The sequence below is a fragment of the Haliotis rubra genome, unplaced genomic scaffold, assembly GCF_003918875.1.
Source record: "Haliotis rubra isolate DU_JTF1 unplaced genomic scaffold, ASM391887v1 Scf1622, whole genome shotgun sequence".
Taxonomy (NCBI): domain Eukaryota; kingdom Metazoa; phylum Mollusca; class Gastropoda; order Lepetellida; family Haliotidae; genus Haliotis; species Haliotis rubra.
Genome location: NW_025765584.1, coordinates 21,436 through 35,111, shown reverse-complemented (window position 1 = coordinate 35,111; position 13,676 = coordinate 21,436). Strand labels below are relative to the sequence as shown.

At 42.6% G+C, this 13,676-nt stretch overlaps 1 protein-coding gene across 5 annotated transcripts in view; it reads right to left on the bottom strand.

Moving 5' to 3' along the window:
• LOC124271690 (protein mono-ADP-ribosyltransferase PARP14-like) overlaps positions 1–13,676 on the bottom strand; it is an 85,710-nt gene extending 72,034 nt beyond the window's left edge. For 2 of the 5 annotated variants that reach the window (XM_046706846.1, XM_046706850.1), the window contains exons 1-7: positions 13,591–13,676; positions 12,922–13,209; positions 11,962–12,228; positions 10,894–11,157; positions 10,484–10,609; positions 9,201–9,398; positions 551–838 (exon numbers count right to left, since the gene is read on the bottom strand). In XM_046706846.1, coding sequence (XP_046562802.1) covers positions 551–838; positions 9,201–9,398; positions 10,484–10,609; positions 10,894–11,157; positions 11,962–12,228; positions 12,922–13,209; positions 13,591–13,672 — 1,513 coding nt within the window. In that variant the 5' untranslated portion in view covers positions 13,673–13,676. The remainder of the gene's footprint in view (positions 1–550; positions 839–9,200; positions 9,399–10,483; positions 10,610–10,893; positions 11,158–11,961; positions 12,229–12,921; positions 13,210–13,590) is intronic. The other 3 variants (XM_046706847.1, XM_046706848.1, XM_046706849.1) reach the window with 3 other exon arrangements.

Genomic DNA, 13,676 nt, shown 5'->3' with positions numbered 1-13,676 from the left:
ATTTGTCAGATACCTCCCCATTTGTCAGATATCTCCCCATTTGTCAGATACCTCCCTATTTGTCAGATACCTCCCCATTTGTCAGATATCTCCCTTATTGTCAGATACCTCCCTAATTGTGAGATACTCCATTTGTCAGATACCTCCCCATTTGTCAGACATTTCCCAATTTGTCAAATACCTCATTTGACAGATATCTCCCCATTTGTCAGACACCTCCTTTTTGTCAGATACCTCCCCACTTGTCAGATACCTCCCCTTTGTCAGACACCTCCCCATTTGTCAGATACCACCCTATTTATCAGATACCTCCCCAGTTGTCTCATGCCTGAATACCAACTATGTCACTGTTCTCTTACTCTCCAGGTTATGCAGGTGGTTAAATGGATTAGTCTTGATCATAACCCATTTCCTAAGACAAATTATGAGAATTTTTAATGAATCAGTGAAAAGAAAATCATGTATTTCCTAGGATTGAATAAATATATCTGACAAGTGGGCTGTGATCGTTTGGACAATCAATATTCTTGATAGGGTAAAACAACAGTACCTTCAGGGGACTCAAAAACAATATATTTGGCATTTTCTTCTTTATCTGGAATGATTTCCTTCACTTCAGATGCCCCGCTTCTCTTCTTGTTCTCGAAGTACATTGTTAGTACATCATCACTTGTCTTCGATCCAAATTTCTCCACCTTCACAACTGTTCCTATTTTCTTTCCCTTCAGGATTGTTTCTATGGTAACCAGTCCTGGCTGTTTGGAAGGTAGATATTCAGAGACTTCAATCTTTTTATTTTCCAGGAGATGAGGAGCTTTCTGTAGAACTCTCTTTACAACTGAAAAGAAATAGCATAAACAAAATCATCACCTAGGTATGGTTTATATCCACCTGCTAGTGATGGTTACCGCTCACAATATGCAGATTGATAATATGATTGCAATCGTAAACCCCTCCACAAAACATATGATGGTAATAACAGGATACAATCATACAATTGTGCAAATGAAACAGGCACTGATTATTACCACAATCAAGGATAATTGCAGTACATTGCAGTTTTATGAGCCAGGCTAGCTATTTTTGAAACGTTCGTAGCCTTACGAACTTCTTAAGCCCATTCTTAACACATTGGCTACGATCAAAGTTAAGAATTCTTAGGGCTACGAACGTTTCGAGAATAAGGGCCCAGGAGTCAGTCAGGAAACTGCATCAGTTGTTTATGTCTTGATTAACAAATCGAACAAGAAGAAACATACTTTCTAAAGTTTAATTTTTATGAATATTGCTGATGCAAGATCGATCTATTGACTGATAATTCGATCAATTGCTCCAGCACTAATAAAACTTAATTACATTTGTTGAGGCTGAATGATTTTTCTGACTGGGGTGACTAAGTGCAATTGAAAGTCTTTGACTGCACATTCTGTAATGCAAACATTATATTAATAGGCCAACAGATGTCCCGTTGTTTAATGTTGTTAGCTCCGGGTGAGCACGATCCCATGTAGTTATTTAGCTTGCAGTGGGTGAATGAATAAAACAGCTGATCAAGTGGCATTTAAGCTTGTCTCCCTACTCCTGTGTCATGACGTTATTCTTTAAAGTGAGTGAGTGAGTGAGTGAGTTTAGATTTACGCCGCACACAGCAATATTCCAGCTATATGGTGGCGATCTGTAAATAATCGAGTCTGGACCAGACAATCCAGGGATGAACAGCATCAGCATCAATCTGTGCAATTGGGAACCGATAACATGTGTCAACCAAGTCAGTGAGCCTGACCACCCGATCCCATTAGTCGCCTCTTACGACAAGCATTGGTTACTGAAGATTAATTCTTCACGGACCTTCACGGGTGGTAATAGTTAAACATACAAGCACAAAATATGACCAGGCCTCACAAATATCCCTGACAACGACACCCAGCTTCAGCTAAACAACAGAACTAAACATATTATGACACTTTGGAAACATGTTACGAAAACATCTCAGTGCTGTTCCTATCCAAACCAAACCGGGCACATTTGACCAACTTGTGGTGTTTCGGCCTATTGCAATGTTAAATAGTTGGGGTCATGCAAAATGTTGGTGCATTGCAATTTTCATCCAATCATAGACAGTGTTCACCAAACTTGAAAACAATTTGTGACAAGATGATGTGATGAGGGACACCTGTCCCATTTACACAGAAATTTGAAAGCAATCCATCCATTAGTTATCAAGATATTTGCTGTACAAATTTGACATAAGAATTTTTCAGAGTTCAAAATTAATTAATATAAATATCCTTGCCAAAAATAAAAATGTAATTTTTAGAGTAAAATTGATATTTTATACTTATCCTGACTCATGCACTTGCTTGTCTTCTTCTTCTTGCGAACATAGTGGAAACACTTGTATCTCCTAATTGAAGCTCCCTTCAATGTATAATCACTAATTAATACTCACCATGACTTGCCTCCCTTTGTCCCAGCTCGGGAAAGGTGGCGCCACCCTCTGGCCACATGCTTCACTCTCTCCTTATTTTTCGAGCCCAACACTTGAATTTACGGGGAAATCCAAAGTGTTATGTGGGGAGGATGGGAGGGCTTACCTCATGAGTCAGGATAAGTATAAAATATCAATTTTACTCTAAAAATTACATATTTTTCCTTATCCTGACTCATGCTCTTTTGCTTGTAGTATCCGACGGAATCGGAGGTCGGAAAGAATAGAGACTTTGGATTTACCAGATTAATTAGTGATTTATATATATATATCTGCAATAACCCCCTGACGGGAACTTATAATGGCACTGATTGTAATCATAGATAAAAAGGGGTATTACTATACAAAAAACATACTATGAACATAGCAATAAGTATATATACTACTCCAACATGGAGAAGTTATCCAAAATGTACATAATTATCAGTACTGGGCTTAAGGTTAGACTTAAGCTAGGTATATCCGTAGAGTTTTAAGCTAGATAAAACATGTATAAATATACATAATAATCTCGTAAGACTATCTTATCGTCTACGAGGGACTGTCAACTGCTGTGCGAGGACCATAGGACCGAAATGGTGAATACCTGAGACGTCCTCGGTGGTGATATCTCTCAGACAGTGATTAGCAAACATCATGTCGGATTTCCAAAAACATCCCTCCATGATGGTATTTAGTGAGCAGTTACCGTGTAGCGCCAGTGTGGAAGCTAAGGCTCTGATTTCGTGAGGATTTGCTGCTCTTGGAGGGTCCAGTCCAGCCGCCTTGTAGGCGCGCAGTATGACAGTTCTAATCCATATAGATATGGTGGTACGAGAGACCTCGGTCTGACTTGTCGCCGCTAAAGGGATGAATAATCGCTTGAGATGTCGGCGTCTTGGTTTGGAACGTCGTATATAGATTTTGAGAGCTCTGACTGGGCATAGAGATAAGTCCAACGTATCTTGAGATCCGAGAATCGAGGATAGTGCAGGGATATGGAATAATCTGTCTGGTTGACCTGGCAATTGATTCTTAGCGATAAAGTCCCATCGCAAACCCATGTGCACTGAGTTGTGATTGTCATCAAACTGAATCCTCTCGTAATCTAGTGCGTGAATTTCAGACATCCTGGCTGCCGTAGCTAGCGATAACAGGAAAACTGTTTTCTGTGTGAGAAGTTCAAAGTTCGTTGAATCTAACAGTTCATAACTTTCAATTCTGAGGTGCTGAAGCACTATATTTAGATCCCAAGCTCAGGCTCGCGGAATTTCACTTTCTGATCTTCCAAACGAAAAGAGCGTAGCAAGGCGAGTAACTCTGGCGTCTTCGTTAACTTGACACCCGTTCTCATGGTAACGAATCGAGCTAAGCTGCAAGATATGTTGACAATGTCGAGCCCTTCAAATGTTTATTTTGACGTAGGTAACACAGATAATCAGCCACTTGTGGATGTGTAGCATCTCTCGCTGTAAATCCAATTTTTGCTCGCGAAGTTTTCAAACTTTGCCACTTGTCGTCGCATTGCCACGAGTAGAATAGCGTAAAGCAAGCGTGACTGCTTTTGCCGCTCTTGTAGAATATCCTCTCTTGTTCAAACACACTTTAATACAGTCCATACGCGAAGTTGGTACACTTCTGGGTTTCGCGTTTGCTTGGTGTGAGGATGTACTAGTAGATTCGAGCGCTTTGGTAGCTTTAGTGTTGGTTGTCCGATTTCTAGAATTAGAATGGGAAACGTTCTGGCTGGCCAGTAGGGCGCGACCAAAGTTAGTTGTAGCCTCTGTGTTTGTCTGATTTTCTGTAACACTTGAGGGATTAGCACTGGCGGGCGAAACGCTGCGCATCGCTGAGGAGCCTTCCCAGGATATGCTTAGAGTCCGATGCCCATGCTTGTGGATCCGGGACAGGTGATACGAATGTCGTTAGCTGATTGTTGAATCGAGTGGCGAATAGGTCTACTAGCGGTGCTCCTAATTGTTTGATAATCTGTGCGAAGATTTCTGTACGGAGCATCCATTCTGTCGGTGCCAGTAGGTGTGGCCGAGAGAGTGCGTCTGCTAGTACATTCTTGGCTCCGGGAATGTGACATGCTCTGACATGTAGGTTGAGATCGTTGATTAGATCGAACAGTTGAAAGCATACAGTCAATAGGCTTGATGATCTCGTTAAGCCTTGTTTGTTCACATAATATGCCACTGTTGAGTTGTCCGTATGAATCATCAGATGTGCCTGTCGTAGAATGGTACTCCAATGACGTATGGCGTTGATTACCGCTTTCGTCTATAACATGTTTATATGGAGCTTGCTTTCTTGCTGATTCCATATGCCTGATGTCGTCCGGTTGGCGAGATGAGCTCCCCAACCTTGGAGCGACGCGTCTACATAGAGATGGGTTTGGAATTCCGGCTCTGTTAAATAGATGCCTTTGCAGACATTCGACCTCCTGGTCCACCATAGTAGATGAGGTCTGAGGTGTACCGGTAGACTGAATGGTTGTAGATTGTCGAGATGAGCGTTGATGAAGACCTGTAATGGGCGTATCTGTAGCCTGCCTCTTAGTGTCAAGTCTTGGGCTGACGTGAGGAGACCCAATAGACTCTGCCATTGTCGTAGTGGTAACGGAGAGAGTAGCGCTGGTGGAATGGTCTGTTGGATCTTGAGCCAGCGGTCTTCTGGAACGACGATACGGTTGAGCGTCGTGATAAATCGAATGCCTAGAAACTGCAGATCTTGCGAAGGTACTAGGTCCGACTTGAGTAGATTTACTAACCATCCCAGCTGTGTTAGTAGCTTGATGATGTAGTTTAACTGTAGTTTGAGACGCTGTGGATCTTGATCTACTTGTATCCCGTCGTCGAGGTAAAACGCACTCGTAGCCCTTGGACGATGTAGGTAGGTGACGATGGGTTTCGTTACTCTTGTAAATAACCATGGGGCTGATGATATTCCGAATGGGAGTACTTTCCATTGGTAATGCAGCCCGTCCAGTGTAAACCGTAGGTATTTCTTGGATTCGGGATGTATCGGGATGTGTAGATACGCATCTTGTAGGTCTATACTGGCCATGTAATCCATGGGACGGATTAAGTGCCGTAACTGGGGTAGATGTATCATGCGAAACTTCGGTGGTTTGCGTAGATAATCTCTGTTGAACGTGCTCATGTTGTAGATGAGTCTGTATTTCTCCTTGGAGTTTTTCTTGGGTACTAGGAAAACTGGGGAGTAGAAACCTGGTTCGATGTTTACTTGATCTAGTACTTCTATGGCCTGCTTGTTCAGGAGGGAAGTAATGGCCTCTCCTTAACTTTGGTAGTTGTTGTGTCTGGAAGTCGAACTTGTAAGGGTTGACTGTCAGCGGAGGCAGGGCCTTTAGTTGGATACGATATCCGTGATGAAGAATGTTGGAGACATAAGGGTCTTGTAACATTCCCCAGTTCTCCCAGTATAGTTGAAGGCGTCCACCCACTTGTGACGGTTGTACTGGAACGGCTGGGGGTGGAAGACTCCAGTCTTTCCGAACCTGGCTTTCATCGTTTATAGTTGCGGGAACCTCTAGGTGCCCTGCCTCTTCCTGATCCTCCTCTGTAGTTGCCAAATGGGCGACGAAAAGAATCTCTTCCCCTGGAACTGGCTATCTTTTTATCCCGTGCTCTCTGTAATCCAGTGAATTTAGATTTCCCTGAATATCTTTGTGAAGTCTGTCTGATGACGCTGGCTAGCGTATCCATTGACTTAATCATAAGGACTTCTCTAGAATCCTTAGTGACTTCCTTGGAGACTTTCTCTATTCCTCCATCGAAGATGGATGAAGCAGACCACGGGGGCTGTATAGAGTGGAGCTGTAAACTGCTCACCCCAGTTGCAGGAAGCGAGGAGGCCTTGACGATGGGCTAAGGTTAAGGCTGCTGAGACTGCTGTGAGATGATCCGTAAGGAACTGCTGGTCCTTCTTCTGCATAAGTAGGGCCGAGTAAATCATTCATCATCTTCAGATGTCGTGTCACGAAATCTGGTGATAAGAGTCTCATTGATCGTTCTAGATCTATTAAGGCCAAAGAACATTCACCTAGTCATGGTTTCTAACTGAACCAACTTGCGATCGTCAATCTTGTAGTTCTTGTTCTTGACATCATTGATCAACTTATAGTTGTCATCTATGTCTTGTGCCTTGAGGAACGGCTCCATGTTGTAGGTTGAAAACTTGTTAGCATGGAACAGTGGTAAATGTGCTGTTTGGACTTTAGTGGCTTTGTGGAAGGCTGAGTCCAAATTCTTCGGTACTGCAGCAATCGGGTCGATCGGTGGTAAGGTGATGGCATCAGCATCGTCCTCCTTCATCAGATAAGTCTGCGCCGAGTTGTTACTCTTGGAAGGTGAAGAAAGGTCTAGGTTGTTTACCATCCAGTATCGTATCTCAGCGTCTGAGAAGATGATGCCTCCATCGTCTTCTGTAACGGGATCGTCCATAAGAGGTTGATGCTCTTGTGGCGGTATATATGGTTCTATCGCTGTACATGGAGACGATAATGGAGACCTGACCTGGGACCTCTGTGAAGATCTGTGTGGAGATCGATGTGGTGATCGGCGAGGTGATCGGCGAGGTGAACGGCGAGGCGAACGATATGATCTTGGTGATCGGCCTGCTGAGCTGCGTCTAGACTTTCGCGGAGATCTGTGAGGCGAACGCTGATAGCTTTCGCGAAGCCCTTGAGGAATCTGCAGATGATCGTCTGGACGAAGATGATTTAGAACCTGCTACTGGCGTCCTTCGTGAAGCCTTAACCGTGTCCCGTTCTGAGGAGTGACGGCTTGACCTTCGCGAAGGCTTTCTGACGGCTTGACCTTCGCGAAGGCTTTCGTTAAGTCGGGGGGTCCGAGTCTGAGTCCAAGGACGACGTAGTCTTCCTTCTGGAATCTTTATAAGAGTGATGATCCTCTGAGTCCGGGGAAGGTGACGATCTTCTAACCCTTCGTGCAGGCTGTTCATCTGGGTCCTTCCTGGAGGTAGACTGTGACTTCCTTCGTGAAGGTGGCTTGGTCGTGGCCGCTACGTTGACGGAGTGTCCCTCTGGGCAGTCGTCTGCGTTGGTGCCTTCGTGGAGGTCCTTCTGGGCTGGTTGCAGTCTGTAACGGTCCTCCATCATCTGCATGATCTTCTGCATCATGTCGTCTGGGATGGTCTGCGACGATGTCGTCGATGCCCTCTCTGCGATGTTAGCCACGGGCCCCTCAGAATGATCGTCGGACATCAGTGTAGAGACATCAGGCTGCCTGGCGATCTCTGCTGACGTTACTGTAGCTGACACCGTCGCTTCTTGTATGTAGATCGGGTATGATGATCGGCTGGTCGTCATACAGGCCCAGTTCAGCGGGCGGGAAGAATCTCGGCTGAGAACGTTCTAGCTGGCTTCTTAGCTTTTCCCTTGGAGGTCGACGCTGCCCTGGGGGTACGGAGTTTACGCTGTGACGAAGTCGATGCCCTCTTAGACTTCTGCTGCGAAGACGGGATGTCTGGGGAAGCAGGACGCTTCTTGGAGGCGGCGGACTGCATCCCACCCTCCTCGAAGGAATCTCTAGCGAACACCAGACGGGAGGGTAGATCCGACAGCAGTTGACTGGCTAGAGGGTCCGATGTATCGCCATGCCTCAGGCTTGTTTACGTGACCTATCTGCTGCACGTCTCAAGACGCAAAAACGATATTTGTTAAATGCAGAAATGGATAAATTAATACAGTAACTGCAACGTGAAGTAAACGCACAAGGCGTAGTACAGCTAGGACATATTAAATGCGGATCAGCAGCAGAAAAACGTAATCTACAAACAGTACAGATTTTCATCCACCTAAACTAGGCTGAACAATCACGGAAAACCGTGAATAAACAGTAGAATTACGAGTAATAATCAATACATATTGTTAAAGGATACTAGCTACACCTCTTTAGTAAAGAATAAGAGGTAATAAACTAAGAATAATCAAAGGATATAGTGTGCAAGGAGACACAGGTGCTCTCACATCCTGCTCACTGGGCGAAGAAGGAGAGAGTGAAGCATGTGGCCAGAGGGTGGCGCCACCTTTCCCGCGCTGGGACAAAGGGAGGCAAGTCATGGTGAGTATTAATTAGTGATTATACATTGAAGGGAGCTTCAATTAGGAGATACAAGTGTTTCCACTATGTTCGCAAGAAGAAGAAGACAAGCAAAAGAGCATGAGTCAGGATAAGGAAAAATATCTGAATGAAACTTTGCGCTGTTAACTATTACCAAAGAAACCACTACCCAAACCTCAAAACAATCCATTAAATGAATATATAGTTATTAGTTGAAGAAATTTTCCATGGGAATCTTTCCTCAGTTCAAGATGATGTAAATTGTGCTAATTCTTGACAAATTAAAAACAGCATAATAAACCTTTTGCAGCACTTCTCCTAATAGGTGAACTTTAATTTGAAATGATCCATGAAAATGTATTCAAGTTATTGCATGAACAAAAATTAACATGAGCTTTCTAAAGTTCAAAATATGTAAACTTATCAAATCTGATTTTTGCATCTCTCCTCTAGACAAAGAAGATGGTCCCCAAATTTGAAAACAATCCACCCATTGCTTCTCAAGTTATTGATTGAGCTATGACTTTCAACGCATGGATAGATGGACAAATTCCTTGGGACAACTATATAACACCAACCTTCTTAGGTCTGGGGTACAATTAATTCTTATTTGTTACACTTGCCATCGCCTTCCTTGAAGTGGACAAGAGCTGTGGCTGAGTCTCTGTCAATCTCCACCACATCCACCTCTCCTCCTCCGCTTCTACGTCGATTTTCAAAATAGAACAACAAAGTTTCTTCACCCAGAGTATCGGACAACCCTTCCACCAGCAGAACAAACACATCTTCATCATCATCACTATCATCCTGACCCTCATCTTCTAAAACAGAAAGAGACATTATCACTGATTCAAACAGGTCAACACTTCGGCAAAGTTCATACTTGAATCTTGTTGTTGGCAGGAAACATGCTTGGAAAAAACATTGAATACCACAGAAAATATGGTCATGATGGAGTGTCTTGCTGTCAATGGACAATATTTTATGGAAACATCCCATCACATACATTCATTTATAAAAAAATGTTGCTGAATTCAATAAACAAGGAGTTGGTGTCCACAATGTTGCAAGTTTCTCATTTACTCACTGGAATGCCAGTCAAACAGTTCTATGGATATACAACTTCTTTATTATAATGTAGCGGCCATAAAATTTCCGAGTCCCGTTCTGGGATTCGAACCACGGACCTTCTAATCCGAAGTCGGACACCTTGCCCACATGACCAAAGAGGTTATCCCCGTCAGCAAGCTGACGAGGTAAGGATGTCATCTGTGGGATGACTCCACGCCTTGCTACATACTCCCCCGTCAACAGAAGGCATGTCCCGAGCCGCATAGTTGGGTACTGAGACTTGTTTTGCTCAAATTTGATATGAACGTGCTCAACCCCACGTTGGGCGCCAATGTAGCGGCCATAAAAATTCTGAGTCTCATTCTGGGATTCGAACCACGGACCTTCTAATCCGAAGTCGGACACCTTGTCCACATGACCAAAGAGGTTAACCCCATCAGCAAGCTGACAAGGTAAGGATGTCATCACACCCTGCTACAATAACATAGTCAATGTTTCTGTGTAGATGATTGCTTAATAACAGCGTCAACTTCTAAACCAAAACATCTCAAATATTGTAAGAAGTTGTATATCCATAGAACTTGTTACCTAAATAATAACTTCACTATATTTTGCTGTTCAGTGATATGATGATGTATACACAGACCATACAACCTGACAAGAAATATATCAATGTACCATGCAAACAGAAACTTATTTGCTTCAAAACATATGGACACCTGAAATTATTGCACAGTATAACTTCACCAAAATAGAATCATGGCTTCAGTATCAATCTATGAATCCTTGAATGTTGATTGCAGTATACCTACTGAAACACTGGTCAGTGACAAACCTGCACTAAGGTATGAGTCTTCAGCCTGTGTGCGACGACGGGATGACCACGAGGGGAGAGTGTACGGTGAAACCTGGAGTGGGAGTCCTTGTATCTGGTGACTCCTTTGAAGGACAGCTTGCATGTCTGAAACATCATACACCACCGGTACAGAAGCTCACCTTTATTTAGTGACATAAAACATAAGGAGTGCGGAAGCGTCAAGTTCACATAAAAATAAACTATTTGATTGGTTTTGATCTTAAAACTTTTTTGTTGTACATTTTTTAATGATTTCTTTTCAAGCTGCATATTCTGTCAAAAAAATTCTACTTATCCCATAATAATCTTTTCCTGTTGCCCAAACCAGGATATTCTACATTCATGTAGGTGATTTCAAGGTGAGCGGAAAATGAATCTGTAATACCAACCTTCAGGGTCTTCAAATGTGACAAGGACCTCCGATCCACCCTCCTCTGTTCTCTCAATGGATTTCACATCCCCTCCTCCACTCTTCTTCTTGTTCTCAAAGTACATGTCCAGGACATCATCAGAGATCTCTCCACACCCTGTCACTATGATTGTGTCTGTTGACACTACAGGTGGAGGTGTTGGTGGCCGGGGCTTGTACAGGGCGACTTTAATGTCCGTGCTTTGTACTTTATGAGATCCCTTCTTTAACACTCGCTTGAGGTCTTCAAACAAAGCAGACACACATTTATTGAGTGTGAATAAGAACCTGAGTGCTTCTTCTGAAACTTTAGATTTATTTGTGCTGAATGTAAGTGAACCAATGGAGCGGCTGACGTAGCCTCACTCTAGAATCCAGACTGGCATGATAACTGGCCTTGATTTGCAATGTGTTGCACGTATGTTTACGGTATGTCCGCAATGTTAGGACTACAGGGCATAAAAGAGGCCATCAGGTCAAGATCAAACCTCACATGCAAAAATAATTGAAATCCCATTCAACACCATGTTCAACTTAAAACAAATCCCATTCAAAATACATGCTACACCAATATGCATGAGCACAGATACTTGAGGGTCATTTTTCATTTTGATTAAAAGTCAACAGGATTCATGAGAACTATTTTTATATGCTATCATGTGCATTCAAAATAACAACCTAAGACAGAATGTGTACATCGTAGTGACTCTTTTCTGAAAAGATACTTTCCTGTGTATGAATACCAATGATCATAATGGATTATGATGTAAACATCAACATCTGTAGCAGGCCAATCAAACTATTGGGAGCTGAAAACTGCTGGAGGAGCTTTTGTTCAATATTCAAACTATTCAAGGCCTTCATTATATTATGCATGGATGTGACTGTTCTTCAACTTACATTCATCTGAATTTGTTATTAGGGATAGTGTCGGTCCATGGATTTATTTTCAGGTTTTTTTTCTTATTTTAAAGTAAACACATGTGTTGATAAGCCAATAAACATCTTGGCCCTCAGACCAAAGAATTATTGTATGGTGTAAAATTACCTTCAGGGTCTTCAAATGTGACAAGAACCACTTCTGATCCACTTTCATTTCTTCTCCCAATGGATTTCACATCCCCTCCTCCACTCTTCTTCTTGCTCTCAAAGTACATCTCCAGCACATCATCACCGATATCCCCACACCCTGTCACTACAATAGTGTCTGTTGACACTACAGGTGGAGGTGTTGGTGGCCGGGGCTTGTACAGGGCGACTTTAACATCCATGCTTTGTACTTTATGAGATCCCTTCTTTAACACTCGATTGACATCTTGAAATGAAGAGAAGAGAGACAGTAAATAATTTCCATTAATTGTAAATGTTTGGCATAAAAAGTAGAAGCAGTTGGTTGTTTCTCAGAGAAGAGTGTGATTATGCCAATGTTTAATCTTACAGCCATCTAGGTAAGTAATACCAACAATGGCTAGTACATATTTCATGAACCCGTGAAGATCCAGGTGAGAATCGGTCTTCAGTGACCCATGCTTGTCTTAAGAAGCAAGTGATGGGATCAGTTGGTCTGGCTCGCTGACTTGGTTGACACGACATTGTTTCCCTAAAGCATTGATCGATGCTCATGATGTTGATCACTGGATTGTCAGGTCCAGACTCGATGATTTACAGACAGATGCCATATAGCTGGAATATTGCTGAGTGTGGCATTAAGCAACAAACAAACACATTTCATGATCTAAAAGTCACTAACTCAGGACATGGTGTCATGTCAACTCCTTCAGTGTCTACATATGTGTCGGTGCTACATCCAATCCATACATTACTTAATAGAAATTAGAGGCAATACTCATCATACAAGAAACTACAGATTTCATTTTTTCAGTGCTAATGGAGGTCCAGGTAGACGATTACAGAAGAAGAACATTAATGACTTAGGTGAACTACACCAAAGAGATACATTCATGTTGGTGATTTCAGTGTGAGCGGAAAATGAATTGACAATACCAACCTTTGGGGTCTTCAAATGTGACAAGGACCTCCGATCCACCCTCCTCTGTTCTCTCAATGGATTTCACCTCTCCTCCTCCACTCTTCTTCTTGCTCTCAAAGTACATGTCCAGGACATCATCAGAGATATCTCCACATCCTGTTACTATGATTGTGTCTGGCAGAACAGCAGGAGCATCATCACATGGTGTTGAGACCTCTGACTGACGCCTCTCTGGCGTGTATCTTCTCACTTGAATTACTGCGCCTGATATTGTGTGAGTCGCCTTCTTCAACACTCCTTCAACATCTGCCATCAACACATCAATATATAACAGTTAATAATCATCAAAACAGTTTTGGTCTCTAGGTGTCAGTAATTGCAGCATCTAAGATAGTGGAAAAGATTTCCGAAAGATTTGTATCAAATCTGTGTATATATAAACTTATAAAATAAATATTTGACCAGTTACTATTCTACACTCTGAAACAGATAGCTAATCTGTGATGTCTGAATCAAACAAACTAGCTGATGTGTGTTTTTGTAGGTTAACATTTGGTTCACTTACAGGATACAGAAAGTCAAGATTAATTATATCTGTAACAATCGGCATGGAAACTTAGGTTTTATACTCTATCATGTTCTACCCTGATAACATCAGGTACAAGACTGTTGGTATCTATACTCTACCCTCTGCTTCTTCAAAGTCCACCATAGCTGTTCCATCTTCTCTGTAAATCACATTGACAACAGGACCTCCACCAGATCTCATGGCG